The following is a 25,909-nucleotide window of genomic DNA, read 5'->3' as shown; positions in this document are numbered from 1 at the left end:
CATAACGACTCCCCCATTACCATCTCCCTGGATTGTTAGGCCCGCTCCCGCAAGCAGGAATGCCCCTTTTTGTCCAACCCCTCCTCCCTTCTACAACACGCCCAGCGATTCCCTGAGATTAGGCTCCTCCGAGGATTCTCCCCAGGCGGGGCGGGTCGTGCTTCCAGGCTGGCGCCTCCGAGCGGGAAGCCGGGTCTTAACTTCGGTGGTAAACCCCGAGGGCAGAGTCGGCCCCGCTCCACCCGGCCCCGCTCCACCCGGCGCAACCCGAAGCACACCGCAGCGCCCGGCCAATCGCCGCCGCCATCCTCCGGCTGGGGTGATGTCTTCAGGTGTCCGAGGAAGAAGCCCTACGTACTTCCAGCCCGGCTCGCGGGCCAGGAGCGACCGGACCCCGGGCCCCGAGCGCGGCCCTAAAGGCAGAGGCGGGCCCCCGAGTCCCGTACGAGCCGGTGGACGGCGGCGGCGGCCGGGTGGACGCCGGACCCAACGCGTGGGCCTGCGAGGCGGGTGGCTCGCGGCCAGAGATGGGCAGCAGAGGGGACGCAGGCGGCCGAGGCCTCGGCCGGGGCCAGGCGCTGAGGCCTGGGCGGGGGCCGCGGCGCCCCCAGAGGGGCTGCGGGACCGCGGAGCAGCGAAGCGGACTGTCTGACGCGGGGCGGGGGTCTGCCAGCTGCCTCGGTCACCGCGCGGGGCAGGGGCGGCCGCTCGCTCCTCGGCTTCGCTCCCTCCCCGACTCGCCCGCCCGCTTGCCTCACCTTCAGGACCCGGATCCCGCCCGGGCGGCGACTTGCGGGCGCTTCGGGCGGCTCCGGGGGCTCCAGCGGGCCCGCGGGCCCCGGCTCCACCTCCCCCATCGGCGGCAGAAGCTGCACAGGGACGCCCGGCCGGCGCGACAGCGCGCGGAGCCTCGGCGGCGCGCGCGAACAGCCCGCGGCCCCGCCCCCCGCGGCCCGCCGGCCCCGCCCAGCGCCCCGCCCCTCCCGCGGCCCCGCGGGACCTGCGTAGCTGCGGGCACGATGCGTCCCCGGCGCCGCGAGCCACATGCTGGCGGGCCGGCGGCGCGGTCCCCGCGGGCGGAGTCGGACGCCACGGCAGGGCTGGGCCTTCGCTGCCTGCAGCCCTCGGTTCGGAGGACTGAGGCGCAGGGAGCGTTATTTACTCCTAACCCCGCCTCCGAAGTATGGGCTGGACAAGGGGTAGGTGTCAATGGTGACAGGACGCTGCCCTCCGCAGAGGCTGGATCTCGTAACTTAACTCTCTAAGACATTTCTTCTTTTCCTACTTCAAAACTGGCCTGATGTCACTCTCACTTGCAAAGCCATTGAACAAATTGTTGAGAGTACTCACCTTTCCTTTCCTTATGTGAGATGTTCACGACCTTCAGCAAATTCGACCCAACCCCGTGTACAAAATGTCAGCTCACCTCCCAGCCACCTTTTAATTCCTTTTCTCCTCTTGGAAAATTCAGAATTCGGTTCTTTGTCTCAAGGAGTAATAGTCTGTAAGCCATTTTATATTTGCAAGGATAATTCAGAAAACCTTTAAAAGTTAATTGTTTTCTTGTAGCTTCCGCATTGGTGGTAGTTTTGTGGCCAGCCCAGTGGGCCAAGTTTGGAATCAGAAAGCCTGATTACAAGTCTCAGTTCTACATTAGATCTTCATCTAAGACTGTCTCTTAAGCTGTGAAATGGAAATTAACATTTGCCTAGCAGTTACGAAGATTTTGTGTATACATGCAAAGTGCTTAACATAGTAAAGATTCATATAGTAGCCATTATAAATGTCAATTTTCAAATTTAAGATTCAATTCCTCAGAGAACCCTCCTTGTTAATTCTGTTCCAATTTTCTTATGAAACCTAGACTTCTGGATTTTTATGTATTCCCCTTACACAGAAGTCAATACATCTTCAAGCAACTTGCAAAAAAAAAAAATTTCTTGAGCTTTGAATTATTGGTAAAGACGGGATCACCTATTATTCATTGCTTCAGCTTTAGTCCAGAGTAACTATGTTTAGAATATTTAAACTGCAGGTTCTGTGCCCCTCTCTACTATGATAAGTATGCATTTGGTGATATTTTAAATTCCAAGACAATTAATTTGACTCTTGTGAAGATTCTGACCCTGTACAAATTATTTCTTCTGTAAAAGTTTGGTCACTACTTCACTTTACATGGGTTACTTTGTATATACCAAAATTCCAGTCTCCAGTAATCATCATTTATGTCTCATTTTAATGAATTAAAAATTACTGGTCTCTGAGTTTTACTGTAAGATGAAAAAAGTTCTTACGTTGTTTACCTCCTGGGCTTTCCCTCTACCTTGAAATTACTTTCAGGGAAGCTACTCAGAGAAGTTAGATTCCCATTTCAGTTCTTACTAACTTCTTCCAGCGTGAACACTGGTTTGTAAAGGATAGGCACCAATGTGGAGACATAAGTAGAATTGACCAAGTGCACACAGGCAGTGGAAAGAATAAAAATGTGGTTTAGAATTAGTGTTTCTAAAAGCCTGTTTCTTGATCTTTGACATAGTAACTTTTCCAGATCTCAGGAGCAGAGGCTCTTTATTGATTGATCACCTGAAGGGGAATGATGTCCCAAGACCAGCATTTGAGTTCAAGCTGGGGAACAGCAGTGGTAGATGATTTTTTTTTTTTTTAATTAATGGGATAGTGGGCTAAAGCATGAATCAGAATACAAGCATATGCTAAAGTTATACATTTACTACTTTAATGGCAGCAGTACCTCTTTCAAAAGGAGAAAAAAAAGGTACCAGCACAGAGATTGCAAGGGATAATTTGATACAGCTCCTTTCGAAGTTCTCCATGATTTAAGATCCACTTCAGTAAGTAGTGACTAGTTGATTGTTTTTTAAAATCGTGTACTGCCATTAACATTTTATACTGTTTCAAAGGTCACATATTCATGTTCTCCCCAGTTCAAGGCAGTGTGCATTATGTATGCCAAGGGTTATGTAACCACAATTTCTGGAAAATGGTAAACAGCTGAGACTAACCCTAAAAATAAATTCCTCTGGGATTTTTTGTGTGTGTGTGCAGAAATCCATCTGCCCTCACTACAGGTTCATTGTTACAAAAATCACTGGATCAAGCCAAGAGACAGAGAAGTCATTAGACTCCTTCTTCTTGATAGCCTTCCTATAAGCAGCTGAGCATACTTCTCTATCTACCTGGACGAGGACACACACACACACACACACACACAATCTCAGGAGCTTTTCCTAATCCTCACTACAAAATGGAAAGAATGTCTAAAGAAGGGAAATTCTTATCTATCAGATTTTGGTAAAGCCATAAGAGCTTACTGCATTGGCTTATTTATAGGTACTTTCCACTCCTTCAAGTATTGCAGTCTTTAGACCTAAATCCCTTGTTATTCTACCACAGGTTGAGCAGATTTAGATGTTCCTTATTTCAGCTCCAAATAAAACAGGCTGTATTTACCTGGCTTTAAGGATTGAAGGAATTTTTTTCCTTTATTTTTATAATTTTTGAGTATGGGGACAATTGAATTAGGGGAGGAAACAGCATGTAAGACTCTTAAATGTGATAAAAAAAAAAATTTGGTCCTAGATTGAAGTTCAAATCTGAACACTACTTACTGTATTAAGTAAATGTCTAGAATCTATTACTACAATTTTCTGTTGTAGTTTTAATATTTTCATCATTACATGTAGAAGGTGTGAACTAAATTTTAGAAACAGGGATGAATTTTCACTAAGCCACATATAAGATTAAAGAAACGTCACTTATCAAAGAGTGCCAAGAGGCCCTTCTGCATAAATTAGATAATTGCCAAGGCCTACATCATTCTCCTTCTCAACTGTGGAACTATCACACGCTCCCCCTTCCAATCAAGGAGCTGTCAAGGATCATATGAGTAATAGAAACCTAAAGCTTCCAACTTCAGACCACTTTCACTATAAAATAGATAAGAAAACATGATTCATTTTGGCTAGTCCAGCCTTCCTCTTCCCAGTTACAGATATACTTGAACAATTCACAAATAGAATCTTGTAATCGAAACCGTATGACCACCCTAACACACACTTCACCCTGACACGATTTCTTTGCCTTGTGTGAGAATTCACCTTTGCAGAGAAAATACGCATGGAAATAATCATATAGTTAAAATTTCCAATTGTACTTTTTCACTGTATACAGGTTTTTTTAAAAATTGTTCAGATTCCTCTCGGTGCGACTTCTGTGTAAAAGGAACATTAACAGGTCAATAAGTTTAACTCAAAGCTCTGGAATAATTCATCCAAGTCTTCTCTAATCCACTTGCAAGAAGCGAGGAAGCAAATTTTAAATCATTGAGTATTGACTTTTTATTATTAGTCACTGTTCATAATTTGTTTCAACCAAAAGACAATACACACAGCAGAATTCTAATGCATCCCATGTAAATGTTTACATCCATATTATTCCTCACTCGCCTCTAAGACTTATCATTTAATTTTAAATTTTTTTTTTTACATCTCAAAAATATGTCTGCAATAATTAGAACTTCATTAGCCATCCCACTTGGAAACAGCCTTTTAATATCTTTACAGTAAAGAAGATGTGATGGGGCATAATGAAAATGTAACTTACAACATTTTGAAAGAAAAGGGACTTTACAGGGACACAGTGGGAGTTCACAGAGGAAAGAGTTCAGAAGCTCTTTCCCATGAGGCCCCCAAATAGAAAACAAGAACAAAACACACAATGCGCAACAGCAGGTTCCAAAAACAAAACAAAAACACACTCCAATGCTCCATCTTGAAGCCAGAATCAATCAGCCTTGTGGAAGTTCGTGAAGCAACTGTGCAAGCTGCTTCAGCATTTTCTTCTGTTTAAGTGTTCCAGGTCCTAGAACCCCGTAGATGGGACCCACTCACTGCTATTGCTTGAAAAAGAGTTATTCACTTCCAGTTCTAAAAACAGCCCAACCCTCCTGAGCCAAAGCTGGTCAAAGTGTTTTAAACTTCAGCACTTTCTGAGCAATTCTCTCTTCAGTGATTCTCCCCATCTCCAAACTCATGAGTACCTAGACATGTACCACATGTCTCTCCACCAACCACAAAGTTTGTGAATATCCACTTTTTGCTCTCTAGCTCTCTCAGTTTAGGACAATGTGGATAAAATACATTCACTAGAAAAGAATATACACATTCAAACTCTTTCCTCTAGTTCTCATGGCCCAAATATTTTCCAATGCAGAAGATAGTGAAGTTGAAACTCAAAAATAGTATCCCCTATCTTCCAACCTCTTCTAGAAGAACATAAAAATGGAAAGCATGTTATATAGGTAAAATACTCAAACTGTTAGTGCTGGACAGTGTTAAGTCTATTTTCTTTCTGAATGGGACAAACAAGGGGTATGAACCACGTTTTTAACTTATCAAGAGGAAAGAATCTCCTCCCAATTGTTACATTGAGGAATGTTTCTTTAAATGAGAAAAACTTTAAAATGAACAGATGACCACTATACACAGCGTAAAATATTCCATGACTGTCTAAATCACCTCAAGGTAACAGCACCGGAGCATTGTGGGAGAAGCTTCCAGGGCAGAGCACCCTTCCTACAGTTTTTTGAGATTACTTAGATGAATTCTCCCTTAGGGTTACCGGGGGGAAGGGGAGGGAAAAGGATACAAACTACTCTGGAAGAGGGGGAAAAATGAGGTAAAAGTGCATGTGAAATTATCCAAGTAAGTGTGTGCAGGCTCACTGCTTATCACCCCAGAGTTATTAAAACAGCCATGGAAATCACTCTTTCCTCACAATGGCTCTAAAGTTGTAAATCTATCCAAATTTGCTCCCCCTTGAATGGTTATATTAGGGAAATAAATAACTGAAATGTGCAAGTATTCATAGAAATTAAGAGATTTCTCCTTTTAGCAGCAAGGCCAAGTGAGAGGAGAACTAATTCTGATCCTAGAAACTAAGGCACACTGAAGCTTTCAAAGATCCAATCATTTGAAACAGTCTTCACAACCATCAGTATCCTAGGCAGTTATTTGGCCACTAGTCCTTCAATATGGTGCTCAGATAACTCTCTGAAATTACTTCATATTCTACACAGCACCCTTTGTGTTAAGGCCATGATTTTTATTCCTTCTAGACAAAGCTATGGATGATCATATAACTCTACCTTAAAACTATGATCACCCAAGGAGATGCTTTGTTACTAGAGCGGACCCTTTCCAGCTCCATTAGCTAGCACTATCTTATAGCATGGTCTCCAGCAGATTTCCGAGATTCAACTCAGTTCAACTAAAGAAACTTGAGCTGGTTAGCTATAAACATGAGAGAAAATAAAGCCTCTACCACAAAGAGGAATGTTAGACAAATTCTATTCAAGAAATCCACCAATATTGTGTTAATCCGATCATGTTTCACAGCATTAAGTATCCATCCAATGAAATCAGTCTGCAAAGAAACCTTTAAAGGCTATTTTTCATTGCACAGGCAGAGCAGTTGTCTAAAATATATACTAGTCCATACTTACTTTACTGAAAACTACGCACAAGGTAATATCTTATCCTTGATTCAGTTAACCGTTTACCCAGCGGAGTAAGTTTCAGCAAATCTTGCTCTTATATATTAGTAAGACCAGAAAGTTTCCCTTTGGAGCCTTTAGTTCAACTTCAGTTTGTCAAATGTTAGGAATAGTCTAGCATCTGATACAGAGCTATATTTGACAAGACACTGAAGATTTTAAGTAAAGGCTTGGTGAAATGGAGGGGGGGAAATGGATATTTGTACTCAGGTTTAAGACGGAAGCCAAAGTAATTATTATACTGTACTCAATACAGTAATGATTGCAAACATTTTAAGAGCAAGATGGCCTGACTTTTCCTTTCTTCTTTAGTATATCAGACATGGCACCTGTGCACCTGAACATACATAGTACATTCAACACGTGCCGCAGGACAGTCACCCTACCTCATTCCATCAATTCAGTGTTAAGGTTTGATAACACAAGGGTCCTTCCTAAAAAGCACTAGGCACTCTCACTGGTTTTTAAAAAGCTCCAGACCCGAAGAGTCTTTAATGAAGATATTCTTGAGATTGGCCTCTCTCAAGACCAATTTCTCAGATTCGAGAATAGATATTCCTACCCTATGGTGTCCATAAGACTTCCTCTGCCATAGAAGACAAGGAAGCTACAAGGCTTCGTTCTTCCAACACCATAAAGTACAATATAGGAAAGATTTCTTTAACCGTGTGGTCTTTATTTCAGTGCCAGTGTTACAGATACAACACAAATGTTCCAGTTAGAAGAAGGAATTCAAACGGAATGCCAAGGTCCAAGCCAGGCTCAGGAAATAAAAAGGGAGGTTTGGAGTAATGGAAGATGACTCCAATATGCTCTAGAATGAGTCTGATACTCACTCTTCCTATGGGCAAAGGTGCTTTCGTTAAGGAGTCTAATCTTTAAAAGTAGTGAACTCCTCTTTCCACACACTTACCATAGTTCAACAGGCAAGTTTCGGGCTTAGGAGAAATTTTAAAATTTGTGGTGGGAATAGGGGCATTAATTAATAACTATATATATAGGCATATATATACTTTTAGAAGTTGTCCACCTTGCACTTTAAGGGGAATCAGTTTTGAAAATCATGGAAAGTATTCATGACTACAGCTAAAGAATGGAAAGAAAGGGGAGCTGGAAGAGCCTTGGAAGTTTCTATTACAAATAGAGCACCATATCCTTCATGCCAAATCTCAACAAAACTCTCTTTAACTGCATCTGTCCAGTGTTTACAAATAACCTCTCAAGGTCTGACCAGTTCTTGGTAACATACATACATGTGTGTGTCTGTGTGTATACAGCAATGCACAGAAAAGGCTACCAGGAGCCTAATGCCTCTTTCAAACATTGGGGGAACCGGTAGAAAAAGGCAGGGCTCCCTAATGTCCATTATTACATTTCCATTCTGAATGCCAGATGTAAAAAGCGCCTGAAGATGGTGACCCAGCTTGTGAGGAATAAATACCCCACCTCGCCCAGTCCACAGAGAAACACAGTAGAAAGAAGGGGCAACTCTTTGCTGCAGAGACAGAGTGAGTGTTTTCTTGCCATGGATCCTGGTCCTCTCCTCCAGACCAGCTGCTTACGTCCTCAGGGGCCCAGGGAATGTTGATTCTGGCTGTAAATGCGGGAGGGGTGGAGAAGTGCGGAAAAAGGAGAAGAGGAGGAAGAGTGCAAAGTAGCCTCCAGAAGCAGCCAGCCTCAACAGTGGAGGAGAGGAGATTAGTCTTTAACAATGCTTCAAGGTCAGCAGTAACTTTAGGAAAATCCTCCTCAACAGTTCTCTTCAGCTCCTCATGCCCGTGGTACGGTTGGGGGGGACTTGCCAGCGATCACAACCTCCTTCCCAGAGTTCCTTTGATTGAGTGGGATAAGAATGAGAATGGTGCCGGACCTTCATTGCCAGGACTGCGGGGGAAAGTTGTTCACCTCTGCTAGATCTTGCATTGCTGAGCCCTTGTGATTATATGTGAGCTTGATCCTCATTCGCAGCTGTTGCTGTGAAAAGAAAAGAGATTTGCAAATTATACACTGAAGTAAAATCTCTAGAATCTGTCCAGTCCGCAAACAGACTTTTAATCTTAGAGAAAACAAATTAAAGCAAAGCTGTCTCTTAAAAATGACACACAGGCAAACAACAACAACAACAAAACCACCTAGTATCCAGCTACTAGCCGACGAGCCAGTGTGTCTCAGAACGCATTCCTGGCTTCCACCCCAGAACTGCACCAACAGGACAGAACGACTTGGGAGCATTTTCATGGTAACATTTGCTGAGTATTTTTCAAAAAGATTCAACTCATGTATCTAACTTTCTAGAAAAATGAAGTAAACATATTCTCATCTTATGCTCTACATTCAGATATATCGCTGCTTTGTCTGTAAAACCTATGGTAAATGTGAACATAAACTGGTTTCATTCTCAAGGCATAAAAGAAAAAAAAAGTTAAAGGTAAAAGCAGTCATTTTAAAAGAACTCAATTACAAGCACTTTTCACTTTATGTGGCAGATTTCAAATACTAATGCACTAAGAAAATTTTTAGTCTATGTATCAGATTGTCAAAGGATTTTGTGCTTGTGCTATAGGTAGATACCTAAAGAGGATGAAATCATACTGTTATTATAAGGCACTACTAGAAATCTTTCATAGTGAAGAAATTCTCTGAATTACTTTCAAAAACTGAAAACTAGTCCATTGGTTAGTATTAAGCGGAGAATCGATTTACTTCTTTGAAAAGATATAATAAAAATACTGTTTAGTTTCAGTTTCTAAAACTTTTTCATTTGGCTGCTTTTACTATGTCTCCATTTTTGCTATGCACACCTAATAATTACAGTAGTAAATTTGGATATTTGGTTCAACAAATGCTCTTATTCCAGACTATGAATTGTGTAAAGATTAAAAGATCTACGCTTTCCCCATCCTCAAGCAAAAAACTAGACCTTGAAGCCTCTAAATAGAGAACTTTTTTAATAAGACGACACTAAGTCCTTTAATGTGCCTGGGCTCTGTTTATTATCTACAAAAGAACAAGTTTAGACCAGACATTTTCACAGATTTCTTAATGATTATGAAACCAAATATCCAGAGAAACAAAGCAGAATTTTATTTCAGGAAATATGCTTACATATACCTTCTTCAGATGTTGTCTTCAAATGTGCTACTCACCTTCTGTGGGTTCAGGACTTTAATGACTTGTGTGATGGTGCCCGTATTAAATGCTGGGACAATGCTGCTGCTAGGAGACAGAAGCTGCAGCTGGAACGTCTGGAGAGAACAATGGGCACTCTTTAGAAAAAGTAATACACTTAACGCTATGTCAGAGGGTTAATAGCTCTCCATTCTCTACAAATGGCCACAGCTCTTAAAAACTAGCCATCAGAAAAAGGAAACCTAGAATAAGGCAACAAACAAAAAAGTCAGATACCCAAATGATGGTTCAGGTAACAAATTTTACCTACTACTACTTTCTGTTTGTTTTCCAGATAGCAGCAATCCAGAGTGTGTGGGTGGGCTATCACTTCATGGCATTTATAAATCCCCATCATTAGGTCTTTGATCGTGAACCACTCTTCCTTTTCTGGCAGAAAGAACTTTATCCTACCATTTTTCAAAAGGTGACCAATCCTTTTCTGGCCACCTCACTTAATAGTAACTGATCAACTATGCAGGTAGAAAACAGGTGCCTGTGGCTAAAAAAAAAAAAAAAGCTAAAAAGAAATGAAAAGAAAAGCTTTCTAAAAATAACAAACCAGCATACCAGTCACTAACTAACTACAGGCTGGGATCCAGAGACTTGAACTTTTGTTTTCTAAAGCCTGCATAACCTGGAATGTGTCAAGACCTATTCCAACGTGACAGAGGTGGAGGAAAGGCTGGAAAGAATCAGCTTGTTAGCGATCTCTCCATTGGGAAGATAGGCCCTAAGAAAAAAAAAACACATGCAGAACTAGCCTATACAGAAAAAGACCTGGAAAAACCAAACGCCATACTCTGTTGGGTGCTGGTGGGTTTTGTTTGTTTACTAGGAACAGATATGAAAGTGCTATAAGCAAGACAGGTAAACCATATTGCTAGCACAATATAGTATGTATATAGCTATTCTACATATTAGGATTTTAAAAATCTTTCCTGAAAGGTTAGTCTTTTAAAATATTAAGGAGAGAGTAGAAAGAAGGAAAGAGAGAAAGTGGGAGAGAGAGAAAGAAGTGGGGAGACAGAAAAAAGAGAAGGGTGGGGAGGGAAATCTACCTAGTCTTCTCCGAAGCCAAAAACTACAAGAGTAGAGATTTAACCTCAATGCACAGGTTTATTATTTTGGGTCTTATTCATAATTCTGTCAAGATAAATTATGTAAGCTAAAATACTATTCATTTGTTTATATTTATCTCATTCAATGTAAGATGCCATCAATTATAATTCACACCATTATTTTATATATCACTGAGAAAGAAAACAGGCTGCCAATTAAACTATTACACGGTAACAATTTTAAAATTCACTTCTATTTCAGAGATAATAAAAAGTAAATCATAGAATCTACATTCTAGAGTTAAAGATACACCATGTCATACAAATAGGCATTGTAAACAGCATTGTAAAGCAAAGAGCAATTAGGGGAATCGCTTTATAAACTATATAAATGTCTAATTAATGTACTATATACTTGAAACTAATAAAATTAAAAAAAAAAAAGAATAAAGCAGTGTTCTAAAGGCAGAGATGATGCATTGCCATAACAGCAGCCTAAAGTAACCAGTATAAAACCCTAAGTTGCAGCAGCTAACATTTACTGAGCACTGAACACCAAAAGTGCTTAAAAGCAGTACCTGGGACATAAAACTCATTTATTCCTCCTGAAGTGGATATCCTTAATACTACTCTTCTTTGCAAGTGAAGAATCTGAGGCACAGAGGTTAAGTAACTTGCTTAATGTCATACAACTAGTATTGCAACTACTTTACTCTACTGCTTCTAAAACATCTACATTATTCAGGCTCTTAAGAAATGAAAGTAAAGAAGACTGCAAAGTCAGCAGTAACCACAAATAAAAGGTCTTAAATCTCTCATCTTAACTTTAATTCCATGTTAGAATTTGTGTATTACCCCAATCTACCCTCAATGTCCTGAGCATTAACAGACCACCTGACAGAATCCTGCTCTTACTACTATTAGAATGTCTTTTATGTCCTTTCTTTATCCTACAATACTAACTGTAAGAATATTTATGACCAAGCAAAAAGTACTTACTAAAAATGACATGCTTCCATGAACCATAGTTACATTATTATTAGTTTGGATTAATGTGTAGAGATTAGTTTAATCTCTACACATTAAAATGTATCTCTTACCAAATGCATTAAAAATGTTAATCTTATTCAAAGGAAAAAAGCAAAGATGACATTGTAGTACCTTTGGTACTGCAGCCTGGAAAACAAAGTCTGTCATGTCCAGTTCTGTGCTATTGGAGGCCTGTATCGTAATCACTGTGACACTGGGGTTGGTGTTTGACCGTTCAAAGGTGAATTCTATCTTTAGGCCATTCTTACTGTATGCGGTGATGGAGGGGATGCCTGGGAAAGTACAAGAAGATTAGCCTAATTATAGTCAGCCTAATGCTTACAAAATTATTCTTTGATGTCTTCAATAACTATCTCTCATTGCTCTATTGATGATAACAATTGATAATTGCTCTATTGTACCTGTAGCAATGTCATTGAAGAGAGGCTGTGATGAAAGCCCATCCAACAAGAAGGGGGGCTGGGATATCTGTGGGACTGAGGCGGGGGCAGGAGTAGCAGCTGGAGCACCTAAAGGAAACATTCCAACATGAAGTCGATCTTAGCCAGCATGACAAAGCTCACCAAGGAAATAAGGAGAAAATTATTATGATCTCAGGTTAAGGGAAGAATTCCTTAAACAAGATGCAAAAAGCACAAAACATAAACATAAAGAACTTAAAATTCAAATACTTTAAAATGAATAATGTCTAGTCATTAAAAATTACTATTAAAAAAATAGAGAGACCACCCAGGTAAGAGAAAATGTTTGCTATACAGTAACAAATGGATGAGTATCTGGAACAATAAATATCTTCCTACAAATCAATAAGGAAAAGTGATAACCTTATTTAAAAGTGCTAAGAGATATGAACAAGCCATTGCCAGAAAAGGGAACCTGCATGAAAAGGGTATCTTACAAAAAGAGATGCTCAATCTTAGAGTAATGAGGGAAATGGAATTTAAAACCACATTGAGATATTCATAGCCATCAGAGTGGTGAAAATTTCCATGTCTGATAACAGCAAATACTGGTAAGAATATGGAGCAATGGGGACTTCTAACCTCTTGACATAGTGACATAAACTGATACAACCCAACCAGAGAACAATTTAGCAATTGTAGAACTGATCGTGAATATACCCCTAAACTGAAGTTCCTCAACCCCAAAACTAATGAAATTTTAGGCTAGATGATTCTTTGTGGGGGGCTGTCTTGTACACTGTAGGGTGTTCAGCAGCACCCCTGGTTTCTACCCATTAAATGATAGTAGTATCCACCAGTTTAACAACCAAAAATATCTCCAGACACTGTCAAGCCCTGGTGGGCAAAATTCCCCCATTTGAGGACTACTGCCTTGCTCGGGAATGCTTATGGGTAATTCTTACATATGCACACAGGACGATATGAACAAAGTATGCATAGCAAGGTAGTTTCTAACAGAGAAATACTGGAAACAACCAAATGTCCATCATTAAGATAATGGATAAGTAAATTATGGTACATTGACAAAATACTATACATGTACAACAGCAGAACTGTGAATAAACTAAAAATACAGTTGACCCCTGACCAAGGTGTGGGTTAGGAGCGCCAACCTCTTGTGTGGTCGAAAATCATGTATAGTAGTCTGACCTCCACACACAAAGATTCCCAACAGAGAAGTTGATCTTTGAATAACTCAGGTTTGAACTGCGAGGGTCAACTGAACTGCACAGGTCAACTGAAAAAAATAATCCACATAAGTAGATCTATGCAGTTCAAACCCCTGTTGTTCAAGGGTCAACTGTATACATAACATGAATTATTCATGGATTATTCTCACAAATACTATGTTTAGCAAAAAAAGTAAGGTCCAAATGAACACATTCAGTTGGATATCATTTCTAAAAAGATAAAAACTAGCAAAACAATACCACACACTATTATTAACAAATACACAGACACAGTAAATATCAAAGTTAAACACTGTTTTAGGACAGACAGTAGTTCCCTGTTGCATCAAGAGAGAAGGAGATGAAGAGGAACTACAAAGGAAATGTCGACTTTCATAATATTTTATTTTACAAGCTCAGTAGATCAAATTTATAGAAGTTTATAGCTGTTAAATACTGCATAAAATTTTAACACACACACACTCCCTGCGAAAGGCAGGATGGCGTGGGGGAAAGATATCACCATATTACCATTTTTATTTGATCCTTCCAAATAAGAACAAGCTGAGGATCATGCAACAGAAGGCAAGTGACAGAATATGACCATGAACTAAGAGAAATCAGGATTCGAAGAAGACGCCTAAGAAAATTCAGCAAAATAAAATGCATTTTATATTTAAATAGATTTCAAACTTACTTATAAAATTAACTAAAAATATACCAGCTTAAAAATCTTTTTAAAAAAATACCCAAGTACACAAGGAGGAAAACATGAAATACCAAAAATCAGCAAGAAAGATAGAAATACAAATGGCTAAGCAAAGCACAAAAAGCTAAAAAAAATGTGATACTGCAGAACATGCAGTCAAGCTGATTACCAATGAAGTATACAAAGAAATATTGACACGGTTCTCCTAGATTTTGTAAATCTAATCTAGTAATTTTCTCACAATTCCCATTTTCAAAACAATTTTAGAAATGTGTTCCCATGGAAAATCAGAGGCTACCCAACATATACAGGTAACATATGGGTCCCTAAGTCCCTTAAATTTTAGCTTTTTTCTCCAGTAAAGGTACAATAGGTAGTTTGGGGAAACAAAAGAAACTCACTGCTCCAATTCCTCTAAAAGCACACACACTAAATTTATTTACTAATTTCCATTGATTTAAATTATTGTGCATTAGGATATGACTGTAATGATGGCTTAATCTAGAACTCAAAAATTTTTAACTTAAAAATAGTAAAGAAAATGGGAAAACATGTTTAAAACACATTAGGAATAAGTAAAACCTAGGCTTTTTAACATTTTACTATTTCACTTTTCATATAACACTGGGAAAACAAAAAAGAAAACAAAAATATTAAGACCCTATGATAAACGAGTCAGGGATACAAAAGGAAAATGAAATTCACATATAATGCAAATATATACATGTATACAAAACATTCCCTTGTGACTGAAAAAATTAAAATTAACAAAATAACGGGGCTAATATTTGACCTGTTAGGGCTGTTAAAAAATGATACTATATAATACTTATGACTATACAGTGAAACTGGTGGCTATATATATTGAGGATAAGGTAAATCACATTGACCAGGTACCTACTATAAGTCATGCATCCACTGAATAAGTCACCATTCTTCACAAATACCCTCTGAGGTAATTTTTATTCCCCTTATTTTAAACAGATTCAGAAAGACTAAATAACATAGCCGAAGAAGGTAATCCAAAATTGGTATAATGATGGTATTTGTTAAGGCATTAGTTGTAAGAAAAATCTGGAAACAAATAAAATTCCCAATAGTAAGAAATCAAATAAATAATAGTACAAACTTCTTGATGAAATATTAGACAACCATTTAAAATTATAATTGTGAAGACTACGCACTAACATGGAATGCTAATATGTTAATAAATAATGCATATTGTCTATAAGATGTTTTAACTATGGGATTGTTATTACCTTTCCTTATATCCAGTATAGATCTGGCATCTGAGGATTTGAAATTGACTATTTGTTAATGACTCAAAAGTATATAAGAAATAGCATTCTGAAATTTTGTTAAGACACAGATATAAACCATAAGCTCTGGGAGGCTGCTGTGTTAGGAAAAAATCATCTAACCTGTGATAGTCTAGATGACCATCCAACATACTTATCCTATGGCTGTTTTTTACTTGAGGTCATGTATACTATAACTGTCCATCAGACTTTTAAAGAAGTCATTTGATAGAAATTATACGCTATAATGATACTCTTGGACTTAGGAGTTCATAATATCACTGAACACATTGATTACAAACGTCTACATAAACAAAGAAAAAATACAAATGGAAGTTATGTTTGAATATTACAATTATGGATGATTTTTCTCTTTCCATTGCTTTAATAACAAGGAGAAAGGGAGGGAGAGTGGAAGGAAGGGAGGAAAATAGTAGGTTGATAGCTCTCCATTCTCCACAAATGGCCACAGCTCTTAAAAACTAACCATGATTAAAAAGAAATCTAGAATAAGTGATGTCTTGGGACACTCATTAATAGCAGAGGTGACTTGGAATATATTTCTTTTCTAGCCTGAAAGGGAAAGGCAAAAGACTACGAGTACTTTATTCTCTCCAAATTAAAAACTGGACTTTAAGGAATCTCTAATCTCTAGAACATTAGTATGGCGGCTTATATTCCAGATGTGAAGATTCTAGTATTGCTTCTCACTTAGCCATTCCCATCTTCAATTGATTCAAGTGCTAGAAAGACTATGTTCGGCATAGTTTTTCCTCAAGGCCTTTATCTCTGTGTAAGAATTAAATAACTCCAGTCTGGCTCACCTGTAAGGTTGATGTCTCCCAGCAAATCAAGAAGTTCTCCACCAGCAGAAGCTGGTTTGCTTGTAGGTGCAGTCGGAATAACAGGTGTTATGTCATTTCCTCCCAACAAATCCAATAAATCATTGGCCTAAATAAGAAAATAATATCTCAATTTATCAGTCATTTACCTAATCTTTCAACACTTAAAAAGAAGAAAGAGAACCATCAATCAATCCAGGAACACTGAAGGGAATCAGCTAAGAGATGACTTATAAAGAACTATAAGATCATCAGGGTCCCCAGATAAGTAAGTGAAAAGCTACCTGGCTGGTAGGCTGTGGCCCAGAGGGTGGTGGTTTGGTCTCTAGTGGAGCTGGTTCTGTCTCTCCATTCGTTTGCACAATCTCAGTAGGGCCATTTGTGGTCACTTTTTCCATGACAGGCATTCTCTCAAGCAGGGCAGACCTGGAAGAATCTGAAGTGGTTAAATTCTGGGCAGTTAACCTAGGTTCCCTACCCAAAACATTCGCTGTAACCACATTGGAGCCAAACACGAAGAGCCATCTCCCCTCCCCACCCCGCACCCCCAACACACATGCTGAAATGGAAGGTGGATTACCAGAATACATGACCTAAATTCCTGGCTGGATAAAGAGCAGGCAAGAAACCTTGAATGGACAAACTGTCCATCTAAATCCCAAGAGACTGAGATTTCTCGGTGGTAGAGAAATTGGAATAAAACAAAGGTAAATCAATAGGTGTGCAATTAAGAAGACACTGCATAACAGAAGAAGGGGGAAAAAAGATGACATGCAACAAAATGTTAATAGTAATAATATTTGAATGAGATTCTCTTGAAAAACTACAACTGCAACTTATTAACTAAATAAAATGGAAAAGGAAGCAAACTTTCCATACCAAAAGAAAGGTGAAAAGGGCAATGAAAGATCACAGTTAATTCATTTATTTAGAGGCTAGGCAGAATAGAAGATGAACAAAACAGAAGCAGTCAAGCAATTAGAACTAAATAGAGTTAAGTCAAGTTCATAAAGCACAAGGAATGAGCCTCCTTTATAGATTTACCATGACAATTTGTTCGGGATGTTAGGAGAAACATGCATAGCTTAGTTTCTTTCACTTACCTCATATGGTCATATTTCTTAAAAAGTGCATTATATTCTACAGCCCTCTGCTGGAGTTCCACATCAATGCTGCTTCCATAGATGGAAACGACTTTCTTAATTCGGCTTTGGGATAAAATGACAAAAGAATTCAAATAACCCCCCAAAAAGTTCATAAACAAGCAGACAGAATAATGTTTAAACCAGAGTTTTCTGGTTAAAATTTTGAAATACAACTTTTCTAAATTTGCATAGTCTTTTAAAAACATCTTTCCCTTTATCTTCATTCATCCAACATATACCTCAACACCACCATTCACCATTACAACTATTCTACTTGTAATGCTAGCTTTTTGTCTGTTAAATAACCTATACCCTAAAATTTCCTAGACAAAGGTATCAATTATTAACTTGCTAAAAAAGAAACTTATACTGTTCATATTCTCTGTAATAACTTTAAAAGAAGCTTTTATCAACAACAGGGGCATAGCATCAGAGTTTTATCAACAAAGAGTCATCACTTGATACTAAATTCTTCTAGTTACAACTTAAAGAGAGTCAAAAATATAATTTTTCACAAGGCCTTACATTAAAAAGTAAAGCAGAAAATCTAAGAGAACTAAGTTTGCCTTATATATGCTTGGCTGGGAAACTAATCCAAGAATGGACTTTTATTCAAAATAGTAAACAGCAAAATTTAAAGATTTAAACACCAAAGCCCTCACAATTTCCTTCTTATTCAGACATCTCAAAATATTATAACCAGAACCCTTATATGGGGAAATAACTTTAAAAAGAAAAAAAGGCATTAGAAATATGATTTTTAAAAAGTAACTTTTTACATTCAAAATACTCAACAGTAGAGTGGGGGGGACTAGAGGGAGCAAAGTACAGATGAAGTAAGGATTAACCACGAAAAGACGGTTGTTATTGTAGAGTAAGAGGTATATGTATTTCATTTTACTATTCTCTCTACTTTTGCCTTTGCTTGAAATTTTCCATAATAAATAGTTTTTTAAAATTACGAAACAACCTGTTCACCCTACTTTTTCTCCATACTCACTTTACAGTACAGGTGAATCGAGTAGAAAGCTTCATAATGGCAGTGAGGGCATAACCTCGTGTCACGGAAGTGGACATATTAGAGATTAGGACACTTTCTAAAATATCCAACACTTCATCTTCTGTTACCTAGGAAGAAAAAAAAAAAAAACCAGCATATAATGAATTTTAACAGTAAATCTCTAAATCTGATATCAAGTCACAGGATGCCACCAGAAAGACAATCCTCCCATCATTACCAAGCTTTTAACACAATCTGTGCTTTGCCAGGATAACTGTCCAAGCTGATCTATTAACCAGAAGCAGGTAGGAGGGAGGCAAAAAAGAGTGGAAAATATCACTGGGGGCTGAGAGGCACATTACAGCTTCAAGAGGCAGAAGCAGACAAAGAAAAGAAAGTTACACGGAGTTCAAGTACTGTTGCCATAAATTCTCCTATAGTCAGTCCTTTCATAAGCAGATGAAAACGTGGCTACATGCCTAGTTTCTTGTTTAAATCAGCCAGAGGGTAAAAGAAACAATATAATTCAGACAGAAGGGGTAAGGAGTGGATCCTAAGGTGGTTTCAGTTTCACAATGTCCCAATAAATTCCATCTAAAAAAAGGGCAGGTTTCCCAATATAATTATGGTATTACTTCTTTCAACCCTTTTCCCGTTGAGGAAAAAAAAGTGCAGCTTGCAGCCGGCGTTAATTTAACATCATGCGTAGGAATGGTACATTTCTAGGATTTGACATTTTCAGCGATCAAGAATTACTATATTTTGTAAATGGAAATACCACTACTAAAAATATAATGCTATAAAAAGAATGATGTCATTTATTTCCAAAGACTATCAATATACTAGAGTGATGTGAAAATAATAATAAAAGCAAGATATTTCATGACAAATTTTGGGGTTAAGGTTAGGACTGTAACCCACGAGTTATCTCAGGGTAAACGCTGCAGCCCCAAGCGCCACTGGCAAGTATCCTTGGGGCAAATGGGAAATGAGTTAAAAGGTTTTCAGGGAATCAACCTCAAATCCTCAGAATACACTACGCTCTTAAAACCAAAAACACTATTTTTTCCTATCTTTAATTAAGAGTGACAAGGAGTACCTGAATAGGCTCTTCTTCTTCACATTGGCCAGATACGAGAAGATCTCCATATTCACCTATACACCATGCAGCTACTTGTACCAAAGGTTGCTGTCAAAAGAAAGTCACCATTTATTGTTTGTCAAAGATCTCAATCCTTGGAAAGATTAATGCAAATCATAGGTCATCTAATCCTAAAGGTTAAAACTGAGGCACATCTAGAGAGTTAGTAATAAGAACATACCAGAAAAATAAAGTATAATTTTCTCCCCACTAAAGTAGGAAAAAAAGGCAAATGAAGCCCTTACTTGAGAATAATCACCAAGAATTGCTTTGTACAAGCGCTGGACAGTATAGGCATGCATCTCCACACTATTGGTTATTAACTGGATCAAGTTGGGGACTGCATCATCACGAACATAGCTTCCTGCCTAAAAGGAAATGCAGACAGTTACCCCTAGAAACACACAGTAATGATAACAAATGCTGGCTATTATTGTTGCTATTTAAAGACTATTACAAAACACCTTCAAAGATAAAATTGGTTTCAATTCTCAGCTTCATAAGCAGCTCAAACTTCAAAGTTTTACTTATTTAAACGAATATTCTAAGTTTTTTAATTTTATAAAAAATAAAATAAAATCTCTTTGTTTAAAATAAAAGAAACATAAAGCTTTAAAATTTCAAGAAAGAACTTTTCTATACAAAACAGTTAAAGATTTCAAAAATTTCAGAAGTACATTAACTGGGAACTTAATTACAACAAACTCTCCCTTCCTACAACTCCCTGACACCAATGTTAAAATCATATGAGCTAGCCGTAGCCATGTTACTCTGGAGGACGGTGAGAGGAGTGTACTCGAACAGCTCCAATGGGGTCTATTAAATAAGATAATAAATAAATAGTAACTTTTTAAAAACTTGAATTTAAAATCTCACATTGTCTATGACAGAGTTTATAAATACAATCACAGGAATGGAAAATATTTTGTGCTGAATTATCCACACTATTTCTTTTTTTTAGGCGAGGCAACCCTTGGTTGACCTCACAGATTGCAAAGACCTTGTCAGCTTACAATCCCTTATTTTTATTTTTTTATCCCTACAGCATCTGGTTTTCCTAGGTGGTCTCCCAACCAAGTACTAACCAGGTCTGACCCTGCTTAGCTTCCGAGATCAGACGGGATCGGGCTTGTTCAGGGTAGCATGGCCATAGACCACACTATTATTTTTTAACTCAGTCTCTTTAATGTCCTCTTGATCAGTAAAATCTGAGATACTATTTGACACCATGACATATGACAACCTAGCTAGCTGCACAGGACTTACAAAGAGTGGAACCTGTGCCTAATACCAACCAACCTTGGTCAATCTCCCATGACTGGACAGAAGAGCACACATGATTTACATGACTGAGACGAGGCTTAACCATGTGTACTTTGGAAAGAAAAAAGAAAAAGGAAAAGGAAAAATAAATGAAAAAGAAAAAGAAAAATAGAAAATTCCCAGGTGACTGAGCTACCTACCTACTCTTGTTAAGAAATACAAAGACAGTCTAAGGCCATATCACCCTGAACGCGCCAATGCTATTTCCCCATTACTAAATACATTTATTAACTCTTAATCTTTTACAAAATTAAATTATAGGTAAACTAGAAACCTAGTATGTCACAGACAGAATGTCACAGTAACAAATATATATATATATATATGTATATACACATCTCATAATTATAATAGCATCATTTCTACCTGCAGATGTTTCATAATTTACTAAAACCAATGGTCATTTGGAGACTTCTTGTTGTTTCCAGTTTTCCCGTTATATAAACAAAACTGGGATAAACACCTTTATATATCTTTTGTACACTTGTTCTTTTACTTTTCCAAGATAAAGTCCTAAAAATTGAATTAATGTATTAAAAAGGTAAAAATTAAGACTTTTGCTACATGTTATCATCCTGTATTAGAAAGACGGCACCATTTTATACCCACACAAAGAGTACTACCTATTTCTCTATTTTCTAATACCAGGAATTAGATTAAAAAATATAAGTGAAAAGTGATAACCTTACTATTTCTCTACTAGCAAGAGTATTTTTCAGTGTTAACTAGCTAGTTCTTCTTTTGTGAATTTGTCTGTTCAAATGCCAATTTTTCCATTAGGGTATTTGATTTTTCCTATTAATTGTAAATTATTTATAGATTAAAAATATTAATAAGCTATTACATATTATAATGAGTTACCCCCAGTTGTCACTTGTCTTTTAACTTAGCAGATTTTTTTCCCTTTTGCTATACAAGTTTTAAATTTTAATATGGTCAAATTTGTGAATGTTTTCCATTATGGTATCTACTTCTGGTGACATAATTAGACACAGAAAGTTATTTTCTTGATATGCCACTACGCTATCATCTTAAAATATTTAATCTCTATTAATTGAATGATAAACAGAAAAGTTCCAAAATTCTGGCAGTGTACCAATGAAAGAATACCTTATAAAACTGTAAGTTTAAATCCAGAATAAATTTACTCATTCAAAACCTTCCAATAGCTTCCAATCACATTCAAAATAAAGCCCGAACTTCTCTGAGGCCCTAGATAATCTTGCCCCTGCATCAATGCTACCATTCTCTGGCTTCATTTGTCTTCGTGTTCTCTAAGCAGGCCAGGCTTGTTGCTAACTAAGGTCTTTGCCACACTTGCTGTTCCCTCAGATTAGCATACTCATTCTCCAAATCTTTGCATGGCTCATCAGTCCACTGAGGTCTCTGCTCAAACGTGACCTCTGCTGAGTGACCTGCCCTGACTGCCCCACTTGAAATACTTGGCCCACTGCCCCATATTCCATCCTGCCTGGCCATCATCATAGTCTCTCATGCTGCTTTAGTGTTTTTCACATCATTTTCCCCTGTCCAACAGTATAATACGTTATTTCCCCATGAATTCCTATCTCCCCCACTAGAAATGCAAGTTTTGTGAAAACAAGAGCTTTGTCCGTAAAACCAGCACAACCAGCACAACCAGCTTAATCAGCACAACCAGCACTTAGTATATGGTGACTTTAAAAAGCTACTTACCGTTGTCAGGACACGCATAATTGTGTCTATATGCCACCGTTTGGAAGGTGCATACCTAAGAAAATAATGGCACCAGGTGAAAAAACTGGAACCTGTAAATTATACCGTGCTCAGTGACTTTCAAAAATCCTGCCTAAAGTCTTTTTTAAGTTCACTGGTTAAGTGATTACATTTAGAGACATTTCACCTTCAAATCTAGCAGCAGTACAGATTTCAAAGGGTGATGAAATGGCACACTGTCGAATGCAGACATTTCACATGATACTGCACTAGGAGTTGCTGAAAAGTGGGACTCTGTCTCTAGTTTCTCAGAAAACAAATCATAAACAAATCAGGAGAGGATAGAGAAGATAAAAAGGGGGCTATTCCCAGACCCAGGCAAACACCAGAACTAGGGACTTGTTCCCTTAAATTCACAGTGGAAAGTGGAGAAATAACTATACTACCAAAATCTTGAGGTAGTGGTTCCTAAAAATTTTAAACAGAACCACAATTCAGATGCTTTAATTTTTCTATACTGTTCACTAAAAGGGCCATCATAGATGAAAGGTTAAAGAGAAAACACAGGAGATTTTCTAAATGCGGGAATTTTTTGTTCTTAGCATACTTAAATGCTGGCTATAATGGCCTCAAAGCTAATTTCTAATTGGGAACTTGAAATGTGTTTTAAACATGTTTACAACATTCCCCCCATGTTTTGAAGATGCTCTTAAAAGTTCCAAGCATCTTTTATCGATAAAAGTAAAAATTAAATCTTACTTTTCTGCAGCAAGAAAGATTCCAGATGCACAGTCTGCTTTAAATTCCGGCTCACATGAATCCAGAAAATAAAGTAATTCTTTCATCATGCCTCGGATATTATTCCCATTTACCAGGGCAAAACTCAATTCCATTGCACGCCTTGCAAGGGAAAAAATTAAGGAAAAAAAAAGTTACAACATTTACAGTGGGAATGAAACAGAGACCCAGGTATGTGCTGAGCACCAAGCACTGGCAGATGTGTTAATGTCCTTACATGATCCTGTGATCCCAGCCTTTGCACGTGAGATAAACCAACATTATCAAAGTTAGTTTTTCTATTTTGAATCTTTATTCAAAACTTTTCTTCAAATATTCCTAAGAGAGATGCTACTAATGACCAAAAATGTAGTTTGAGTTCAACAGTCTATTCAATAAAGCTAAAATTTAAAATACTTAAAAGGCTCAAAAACAGACACAACAAAATTATTACCCAACGATCACATCTCTATGCATTATTCCTTAAAAATGTAATATATAAAATCACTATACTCTTTTATTACACCTGCTTCTGTCCAAAGATGATGTAACACAATTTTTATCAAAAGGTATGTGAAAAATTAGAATAAAAACAAACCTTGAAGGTATTACACTATGTGCACTAAGTCAGACAGAGAAAGACAAACACTGTAGGGTATCACTTAAATGTGGAAATAAAAGAACCAAACACACAGAAGCAGAGACTAGAATGGTGGTTACCAGGGTCTCGGGAGTGTGGGAGAAAGGGAGATGTTGGTCAGAGGGTACAAACTTCCAGTTACAAGATGATTAAGTTCTGGGAATCTAATTTACAGCATAGTGATTAAAGTTAATAATACTATATTACTGATTTGAAAGTTGATAAGGGAGTAGATCTTAAATATTCTCACCACATACAAAAAAATAGTAATTATGTAATGATGGTGTTAACTAATGCTATGATGGTAATCATTTTGCAAAATATAACTGTGTCAAATCAAAGCAATGTATACCTCAAACTTACATAACGTTATATGTCAATTTTATCTCAATTTTATCTCAATAAAGCTGTAAAAAAAAAACTGAAAGGAAGAATGAGGGACGTGAAATGAAAAAAAGGCATGTACTACGAGGGCAAATAAAAATTTCTATAACTGTCTATAAAATTTGGCAACCAAGGCAAAAAATGGAAATGTTTAACATACAAAGGTTGTAAGATTACTTACTATATGCATCCTTTCATATTTGGTCAGTAACTTCAAACATGGTATATAAATTGACTTTCAAAAATATCAACTTAAAATTAGAAAATACTTTCATCTTATCTAATTTAAAAGCAAGAAAAAAATCCTTACAGAAATACAATAATAGCTAATTCTTAAATAGTGCTTAAGTACTTTACCTATACTAATCCAGTTAATCCTGCATGACCCTATGAAGTGGGTACTCTCGTGTCTGCATTTTAAATATGGGACAACTGAGGCACCGAAAAGTTAAGTAACTAGACCACTTCTATTAAAGGCAGAGGCAGGAAGGAAATAAAGCAGTCTGGCTCCACAGTTTCAGCTCTTATTGATATAGTCTGTCAAAGAGACAGACACACATTTTACTTTCGAAATGCAAAGCCCAGTAATAAGCTCTAGAGAACCACCACAAATATGAGTCAGAAGGCCTAACTTCTATCCCCAGGTCTGCCTTGTATAAGGGTTAGGGTAAGGTTTAGAGCAAGTCGTTTGGTTTCTTTTGTATTTCAACAAATCTGTTAACTGAGGATAGAACTGCCTTATCTCACTGGCTTGTTCTGAGAACTAACTGAGAGGATGCTTGTAGATATTTTGCAAAGCACTGTGAAAGTTGTTACTGAGTCTAAGTTTTATCTTTAAGTTGCCCAGGCACTTAGCATCTGTTCTTCGCAAACAAAAGGAATTCAATATCAATAAACGTTTGTAAAGTGAATGGTTTCAGATCATTTCAAATCTAATTTGTTCTGGATTTGAACATACAACCAAAAGTTCACTGAGGCCAGCTATAGCTGGGTTTTACAAATATCTACAATTCCTCTAAGGAACAGAGGAGTAGAGTTACTCCACCAAGGAAAACAAGGTATACCTTTTGAAAGTGCTATCTGCTGCCTAACAGTCATTCCTAGATGCAGTGTTCTAAGAAACAGCTGCCTTTAGGATCTTAGGGCATAACAGTACTGTGAGAAAACGTGTGCTGTCAGCAATCTGAGTTTCAGCATAGTGGTAAAACACTTAGCCGATGGATCACTCCATATTTTCATCCTCCAACACACAAAGCACAGTACCTCTGTCAAGTAAACTTGTGCCCAGCTTATCTTCACCTGTTTTATTTATCAAAGAACCAAACAACTTCAGTGTGTGTTGAAGTATGCCTTATTGGCCCCCTTCACTGACTTAAACTTCTCCCTGCCAATCCTTTCTATGAAAGGATTTACTTTGCAGGGAATTCATATGTGCAAATGATAACTAAACACATAAATGTCAACATTCTCAC

The 25,909-nt window shown here is 37.9% G+C and overlaps 2 protein-coding genes, 1 non-coding gene and 1 pseudogene across 4 annotated transcripts in view; all 4 read right to left on the bottom strand.

The window, feature by feature from the left end:
- Positions 1-915, bottom strand: part of PHLPP2 (PH domain and leucine rich repeat protein phosphatase 2) — a 63,255-nt gene extending 62,340 nt beyond the window's left edge. Inside the window, 1 exon segment of the mRNA XM_039851794.1 lies at positions 759-915. Coding sequence (XP_039707728.1) covers positions 759-857 — 99 coding nt within the window. The 5' untranslated portion in view covers positions 858-915.
- Positions 916-4,330: 3,415 nt separating this feature from the next.
- The window catches only part of AP1G1 (adaptor related protein complex 1 subunit gamma 1), a 63,496-nt gene continuing 41,917 nt past the window's right edge, over positions 4,331-25,909 (bottom strand). For both annotated transcript variants that reach the window (XM_039851797.1, XM_039851796.1), the window contains 12 exons: positions 23,396-23,536; positions 22,637-22,691; positions 19,864-19,986; positions 19,577-19,666; positions 18,478-18,605; positions 17,436-17,540; positions 16,617-16,758; positions 16,315-16,441; positions 12,252-12,359; positions 11,962-12,122; positions 9,718-9,816; positions 4,331-8,545 (listed from right to left, as the gene is read on the bottom strand). In XM_039851797.1, the coding sequence (XP_039707731.1) occupies positions 8,444-8,545; positions 9,718-9,816; positions 11,962-12,122; positions 12,252-12,359; positions 16,315-16,441; positions 16,617-16,758; positions 17,436-17,540; positions 18,478-18,605; positions 19,577-19,666; positions 19,864-19,986; positions 22,637-22,691; positions 23,396-23,536 (1,381 nt within the window). In that variant the 3' untranslated portion in view covers positions 4,331-8,443. The remainder of the gene's footprint in view (positions 8,546-9,717; positions 9,817-11,961; positions 12,123-12,251; positions 12,360-16,314; positions 16,442-16,616; positions 16,759-17,435; positions 17,541-18,477; positions 18,606-19,576; positions 19,667-19,863; positions 19,987-22,636; positions 22,692-23,395; positions 23,537-25,909) is intronic.
- On the bottom strand, positions 20,655-20,773 carry LOC120593997 (uncharacterized; annotated as a pseudogene).
- LOC120593983 (small nucleolar RNA SNORD71) lies at positions 25,604-25,689 on the bottom strand. The gene has a single exon (XR_005650479.1). It is a non-coding gene; the product is annotated as a small nucleolar RNA SNORD71 (small nucleolar RNA).

The sequence above is a fragment of the Pteropus medius genome, unplaced genomic scaffold (assembly GCF_902729225.1).
Source record: "Pteropus medius unplaced genomic scaffold, Ma_sr-lr_union100, whole genome shotgun sequence".
Lineage (NCBI taxonomy): Eukaryota > Metazoa > Chordata > Mammalia > Chiroptera > Pteropodidae > Pteropus > Pteropus medius.
The sequence above is the reverse complement of the archived record's forward strand: the minus strand, read 5'-3'. Positions and strand labels throughout refer to the sequence as shown.